The sequence below is a fragment of the Rosa chinensis genome, chromosome 6 (assembly GCF_002994745.2).
Source record: "Rosa chinensis cultivar Old Blush chromosome 6, RchiOBHm-V2, whole genome shotgun sequence".
Lineage (NCBI taxonomy): Eukaryota > Viridiplantae > Streptophyta > Magnoliopsida > Rosales > Rosaceae > Rosa > Rosa chinensis.
In genome coordinates this window covers 33,908,483-33,916,395 of record NC_037093.1, presented here as the reverse complement: position 1 = coordinate 33,916,395, position 7,913 = coordinate 33,908,483, and the positions used below count along the sequence as shown (strand labels likewise).

General features: G+C 37.4%; 1 protein-coding gene across 1 annotated transcript; it reads right to left on the bottom strand.

The window, feature by feature from the left end:
- Positions 1-1,431: 1,431 nt before the first annotated feature.
- LOC112169324 (laccase-15) lies at positions 1,432-6,330 on the bottom strand. The gene is made up of 7 exons (XM_024306338.2): positions 6,139-6,330; positions 5,847-5,998; positions 5,491-5,735; positions 4,439-4,564; positions 2,409-2,997; positions 1,861-2,213; positions 1,432-1,733 (listed from the first exon to the last, which is right to left on the bottom strand). Exons 1-7 carry the CDS (start codon positions 6,232-6,234, stop codon positions 1,594-1,596), a joined length of 1,701 nt encoding a protein of 566 aa, XP_024162106.1. The 5' UTR covers positions 6,235-6,330; the 3' UTR covers positions 1,432-1,593.
- Between the last annotated feature and the right edge of the window lie 1,583 nt (positions 6,331-7,913).

Sequence of the window (7,913 nt, the reverse complement as noted above, 5' to 3'; positions counted from 1 at the left end):
TATCAGAAAGGGTATTAACGGCCTGCGTGAAAATGCGCCGTAAATGTGTGTCTATTACGGCACACATTAATGCACGCCGTAAAAGACCATATCAGAAAGGATATTAACGGCCTGTGTGAAAATGCGCCGTAAATGTGTGCCTATTACGGCACGCATTAATGCACGCCGTAAAATGTGCGCGGTAAAAGAGTCATTTTCTTGTAGTGAGAGTAGGGTGGCTCCAGGAGAATAAGGATGGATGGTTTAGAAGTGTAAATATTTTTCTACAGGTTTTGGTTAATCCATTTTTAGGGGAAGTTCCGCCAAATTATTGGTAAAATTTCTTCTAAGGTGGGCCCGGTAGGGCCACTTCGGATTTCAGGGTGAAATCCGGGGGCTGGTCCTGTCAAGGTTGTGCTCTTTGGTTGACATCATGTCTTTGTTCTTCATGCATTGAATGTGTTATTGAGTAGCTAGCTTTCTAGACTATGATTGCATGTTCAATATGTTTAATTTAGGTGCTTTCACTTACATTAAATATTCAAGGAAAGTAAAAAATGGAAAATCGTTTGCTTATTAACATTTCACATGGTCAACTTCTTTCTCATGACATAGACAATCAATTATAGGAATTGTAATTGGATTTCATTCATATGATTGTGGTCTTGATTTTTGTTCCTTGCGTTTCACCCCTTGTATATGTATTTTACATTTTTATTTTTGTTTCTTTTAATTTTTTTAATTTAAAAATCCTAAATCCCCCCTTTCTACATTAACTTGTATATATCTTCATTCTTTGTTTTATTTTTGTAAATAATACTTCTTATTGTATTAATTCTTTATTTGTTTACACAATACAGGTGTACCCTCAATCCCCGGCTTGAATGATCCCTACTTATTCTATACTGACAACTACATTTTGCAGGGTTAAATTGCGCGCTTGTTTTTAGCATATCAGCACTATGGAGTAAAGGGGAGCCTTCAGTTCAGAGACAAAGTTTGCCTAAATTTAAGTACATTTCATGGTTGCAATTCACATCCCGCAGCAAAGTGCGGGCACCTTGCTTGTTTGTCCTGATAGTTCAATGTGTATGGCTGAGGAAGTAGCTTGGATCATGGTTTGGGTCTAAGTCTGAGCCCAAATCCGAGTAGACAAAGCCTTGCTTTGGCTAAGTTGATTCGAAATTATATATTTGCTTTGCCATGGCCTCAACTTCTTTAGTTGCAAATATGAGAGCGTCTCGAGCACCTCTCTCTATAAGCCGAAGAAAGGTCGACACTATAATAATTTGATTGAGAAATTTGGGATCTGGTTTTGGAGATTATTGAAATGAAATTTTCCTTTCTCAAAAAAGAAAAAAAGAATGGAAGATAAATTCCTTTTGGAAATCTTTTGGACTAGAATTGGATGCTAAATTGCCAAGTTGCGCTTGAAATTGGAAACTTAGGTAGTTGCAAAAATCCAAGCAAGCTTTCCACGTAAAATTCCTTACAAATAGCACGCTTTCCACGCAAATTGAAGTAGGAATAAAAAGAACAATTATTTATTATTACAAATTAAGTCGAAATAAATATCTGAATTTATTTAGAGGAAGCAAAATAAAATTCCAAAATCTAAGACTTGGAGCAAGGAGGCATATGGGCAGGTGGTGGGCGAAGCTTCGACTCTTCCGTGTTTCCATTCCTTACTATGAACACAGTATCCATTCCCCAACTGGCATGCCTTTCCAAATGACAATGCATAAACCATACTCCTGAAAATCATCATCAATATGTTCATACCTAGTTAACCTGATATGCATAATGTTGTAGTTCTCAAGTACAAGCTAGCATCCAGCAAATTTGTTCATACACACATTGACCAAAAAATCATACACTTACCAGGATTATCAGCTACGAATCTGATGGTAGCCCATCCGTTCTTTGGAACGCCAATGGTGTTGGCTTCTGGTGGATCAACCAAATTGTATGTTTTAGGTGAGGTGGCTTTGTTAAAATTCCCGTAACCTGTTCCAACCAAATAAAAACTAAAACCATGGAGATGCATTGGATGGTTCTCAGGAGCAACGAGGTTCGTCCCTTGGAAAATTATTTCAACTCCTTCACCATATTTGAGGAACTTTGCTTTGGTTGCGAAGGTCGGATATTTGGTACTGTTTACCACTTCTCCGGTGAAATTGAAAAAAAGAGGCGGGTTGGATGGGAAGTTGCCCTGAAAAACTCCATTTATTCCCCTGCAAATCGATCATGACAAGCAATAAGCCGCAGTGTTAATAAATATGGTTTACAACAATGCCAAACCCCAAACCTATAAAGAATCACATACTAATTTGATTAAAAGTTCATGTGCATCGTAAACGTTAAAACATTTTGTCAATATTAATTGTTATAAGAGAAATGATATATTATGCGTGCATATGCGTACGTACCTATAATAAGCTTGTAGTATATCAATGGAGGGAGTATCAAAACTGATGTTGTTTAAGCTAGCAGCAATGGCATTATTATTCGGCCCGGCACAAGAAGCGTTAGCACAAATCCGTTCATTGATAGAAACAGTCATGTAGATCCTGGTCGTGATGTTTGTCGGAACACTGATGGGGTGTGCCTTGCTTGCCAAAGACTTCACACGGGCGGTGAAGTTGTCAGCAGCTGTTGTGTCATTATGGATAGGAAGGTTGGGTAACGGAGTGGTTGATGGGGTGGAATAGTTTCCTCGATATTGAAGAATGGCCGTGGTTGTGCCGTTGTGATATGGTACATCGCCGTCATTGTAAGCAGTTGAAGCCATGTAGTAATGGCTGCGAGGCTGGTTTGTGGTGACCAAAACGTCCATAGTTTGGCCTGGAGTTATCATGATGTACGGGGTAGTGATGGGTTTTATGTAGGACGCGTCTTGGGTGACCACTGTGAGGTTGTGGTTGGCAATGGCGAAAAACTGTTCTTCGTTCATGATAGCGTTGATTATGCGTAGCATATAGGTCTTGCCGTAGTCAACCAACAAACGGTATGTTGATGCTGCGGATGGGTGACATGATCGAGAATACGTTAGTCGTTGCAAACTCAAACACTACGAACATACATATCGATATGTTTACCAATTTGTTATTAGATCCTCTTTTAAAAACCAAAAAAGAGAGTATAATTTTCAAAGAGAAATCTAAAGAAATCAATAATTGATCATCATCTTTTGGACTTGATCATTGATCTAGACATGAGTTATGCACCGAATCTAGCTCAAATCTATAAGCAGTAAAATTTAAATTTGAGCAGTATAAATATGATCGATATCAACTCAAGAACAATTTATAGCAGACTATAATTCTTGGGTCATTAGCTATTGTGGAGAGCATTATTAACTTTTTATTCATTTTAGCAATTACAATAGACTTTTAAGTGACTCTATTTTAACTTTTAATTATCTCACTCCTAAATACAGAGAGCGAGATGAGACTATTTAGTTTTGTTAATTTAAAACAATTATTTTTTAAGTTGTTGTGTGTAATTTATAAATACATTTGCACTATTTTTTATTCATTCAAAAAATGATATAAATTCAAAACTAGCAAAAATAGAGATAAGATACGTATTTTAAAAGTGGCTGAGCATCTTTAGAAATACATCTGCATCAATGCTATCTATTTTAACTAGTTTTGAATTTATATTATTTTTTAAATAAAGATTGAATAGTTTAAATGTATTTATAAATTACATAAAATAACTCAAAATGAATTTTTTAAATTATAGAGAGCAGCATCTCGCTCTCTGAGTGAGATAACTAGAAATTATAACGGATAGCCACTTAGGAATCTGGTGCAATTGCTAAAATATATAAAAAGTTAAAATAGAGAGTATGCTAAAGATATTTTTCAGTTACTTTAGCTAAAATTTGACTTAATCTTTAGCAATACTCGCAATTTTTCAAGTTTAAACTTTTTAGTGATAATTTTTGAAGAGAAATCTAAAGAAATCAATGATTGGAATTAAGCAAGTGTAATACATCCCTATATGTAGTTAACTCAGTGTTCCAACTTGTCCCAAAAAAATAAAATAATCACAATAATAATAAATTAAAAAATTAAAAAGAAAACAGCCTTTTGAAGCTAACTAATTTACTTGTGGAACTGTCGTGGGACTTGATCATTGATCTAGACATAAGTTATGCATTTAATCTAGCTTATGAGCAGTACAAATTTAGTTTTTAACAACGTCAACTCAAGTAAAGACGGAGTTAAATAATTTGTAAATCATCCTTTTCATGTGACTTGTTTATATTATCATCGCCATTAAGTCTACACAGAATTAAGCAGAGTGCTATCCATTGCCATAAAAGCTTTTATGTCAACTCCATCAATTAAGGTAGAAAAACACCGTCCGTTTGCCTTTTCAACTGTATGAATATGAACAAGATATAAGAATGGATTTTTGATCACTTAATGACTTAGTTTATTATAATTACCCTTGGAGCAACTGTATAAGTCGCCAGGTTGTCCATTGATTGTGAAGGCATCAGAGGTGTTTGGATCTGCACCGGTTGCGAGTGCAGAGTTAATTACTTCCATCACATCTGCCTTAAACCATGAAGCTGCACCATCCCAACACAAACAACAAGAATCAGAATCAGGCCCTTGTTAGTTAGCAAAACCCCAATACTACAACTGTTCAATTCGATCCATGAGATGCATTTTTTTCGTTTTTTCTTGTGTTTGGAATATGCGGAAACAATGAAAAGGACAGTTATAATATATTAAACCCTAAATCAACTGCTGGCTGTGATCATGACAACCCAACCAAGAAAAATAACACCAATTAATAAAGCAAACTGAATGACAATTGAAAGGGTATCTAGAAGTCTCAACGCGCTAAGGTTAACGTCAAGGTTGTTATTTAACCATTATGTCAACAAAAACACGATCTTGTCCTTGTTTCACCTATTATTCTTTCATTATTATTATTTTTTTTCAATACAATCATACAATTTTGTTATTCAAAAAAGAATCTATACCCTGAAATATTTTTTGAATCTTTAGTCTATTTCTAATTCTTTCAAAATTTCTATCGACTGAAAACAAAATACCGCTATATGATCATAACAATATTTGGGGCAGAAAACAAAGTACCGTCATGTGATCATAACAGTATTTGGGGGATAGTGTATTTTCCATCATTCTTTTCATGACTGATATACTTAATCAAAAAAATGAAGTGTCGAGCAATGGACATTGTTGCGACTAAAAATATTTTTAATTTTCTCTAGGGTGAAGTGGGAAATTGAGGGGAAAAAAAAAAAAAAAAAAGAAGGAAAGGAGAGAGTCTTGACGAAGCTAGCTAGCTAGTACATTTGTTCTCCAATAATTATCTCTCTTTCTCTCTCTCTCATAACGTATACAAAATTACAAATAGAGGTGATGAATTGATGATAGAGTGAACAAACAGCAGTATTGAAAAATATTAGTGGGCCCTGGAATGAGTTAACACGTAAAAATTTAAAACGATGGCTTAATTACCTACCTAAAATAATTGTTTGCTGTGCATATGGAGTTGCAAATGGATATGTCGTGCCGGCAGCCGGTAATACAACAATGGCGCCATGAACAGTTGCACGTGTCCAATCACTATGAGCGTGCCACCATAATGTTCCTTCTTCACTGGAAAATACAACCTCGTAGGTAAAGTTAGATCCCGGTTGAATCGGGCACTGAGTTATGTTCTCAGGTCCATCCGACCATGGATTTCTCGGCTGCTTCACTCCGTGCCTACAAAGTACCATGAAGAAGGAAACAAGGTTGAGTCTAGTTGATCATGTATAGAAAAATCTGGCTTTCGAAGGTAAACTTGCTTATGAAAACAGATCGAATGATGGTTACCAATGAATGGTGACACCATATAATCCTTGGTTGCGGATGTTGACGTAAATAGTTTCTCCTTTGTGAACTTGAATGGCTGGCCCCGGAAAACCCCCATTCACTGTTAAGATGCTCTTCGTGCTGCAAAGCCTTGTAAAATTTTTTTCTTGCAGCTGCAGATTATCATAGACAAACACAGTATGAGAGTAAAACCCAAAATCCCATGCAGGACGTTAATTAGTATTCACAAAAAGATATAAGATGAAAAAGAAAAGATACTGCAGTAGAGTCGATGAGCATGCAAAGTACTTACAACCCAATCATAGTAACGGGTAGCGCTGCAAAGTTGCAGAAACATAAACACTAGAAAAGCAGTCAAGATGCAACCCATTTTGTTAAACCCAGCCATTTTCCTATTTTCAGAAGTTTGTCTGAAAATTTCCTCTTACTTGGAACTGTGTCCTTCAGGTCGCCCTCGATTGTGATCGTCTGTGATATTTGCCTTCGGTTTACAGCTATTTATACAAATATAGCAACAGATAAACTTCCCTTTTTTTGTGGACTGTAGATTTTATGATAGTCAAGTTGTTCGGACAAGTTGTTTATGTTTTTTCTTTAGGTCTTTTTTGGTATGACGAATTTGCTTGTTGGACAGTAGATAGCGTCGCTACCACGTGATTGAACATTTGAACCTGCGTACCTAATTTTTTATTTTTTAAAGGACCTAATTTTTATTTTATTTAGCTTTTGTTTTTTTAACTTACCTAATTAATTATGTACAGGTTAAGTTATAAAGATCATGACGACATATGAAAAACGAAGTATGCACCTTGATCCCCAACAAGGAAAACATGGGATATATATATATATATGTGTGTGTGTGTGTGTGTGTGTGTATTTTGCTATTTTCAGAAATAAAATAATTTGGGTTATAGTCTGATCTATATATATATATATAAAAGAGAAATTTTATTCACGCATCTCATAATGCTGAATATACATCTTTATTAAAATTTTGCTTCTAAATTAGATAAGATTCGGAATTTAGGCTTAGACTTGACTTGGAGGGATTATACTACTATTGAGAGGAAAAAAGAAAAAAACCCCAAAGGGATGTTTTCTTTCCCAGCCGATCGCTACCGGCGATTTCGCCGCCACGCTTCCGGCCCGGGAGATCGAGGATGTTGATTCCGAATAATGGCGGGCCTTCAAAGCAGAGGTGCAGTCCAGGGAAGGAGGATGCGTTTTTGATCTCGGGTTGGGCAGATTGTGTTGTCCTTCTAGGATCAAGGGCGACGGAGGGTGTGGTGCAGCGACGAATTGCTTCTTTCCGGCTGTGGGATATGGAGTTTCTAACTCGGCGATCTGGGCTGTGGTGGAGGAGATCGAAACTCGGCAGAGGTGATGCCCGTTGGGATCTGGTTGAGGTTGTCAACAGGGTGTCGTGTCTGTCTGCAACTTGGCCATGCAGAGTAGCGATGTAGGGATGCGGCGAGGCGACGAGGTGAGTCGAGGCTGCGGAGTCATGACAATGGAGATCGTTGGCGGCGGGAATGGTTGTCGACTGCGCTTGCTCTCTATTGGGGAAAGCGATGGTTGGCCCGGCCTTTGTTTTTAGGCCTTGCTGGTGTTGTGTTGTTTCCAGTGTTTTAGGATTTAGTTGTTTCTTTTGAATTGTTGTTTTGTGTTAATAAGTCCCTACTTCTCTGAGCTAGGGTTGGGTTCCTACTTCATTGAGCTAGGATTAGGTTTAGGTGGTATGCCATGTAAATGGTGTCGTTTTCGAGGACGAGGACGATTTGGTTCTATCCTGGTTTACTTTTGTTGTCGATTCGGTAGCATGAATGCAATCCTTTACACGTGGTCTGGTACCTTTGGACAAGGTGTTAAAGAGGACGCTGTCTTCTTTGTGGTTGATTACGAGGTGTTACTGGAACTTTCGGCTTCATATGTCTCAAGGTAGCCCTGAAAATGGCCGTTTGGCAGTTAGAGTTTGAGACTTTTGGCCTGATGGTATCTATAACTGCGGTTTTTTGGGGTTGTGGTTCATGTCCTTCCCCCCCCCCCCCCCCCCCCCCCCCCCAATGT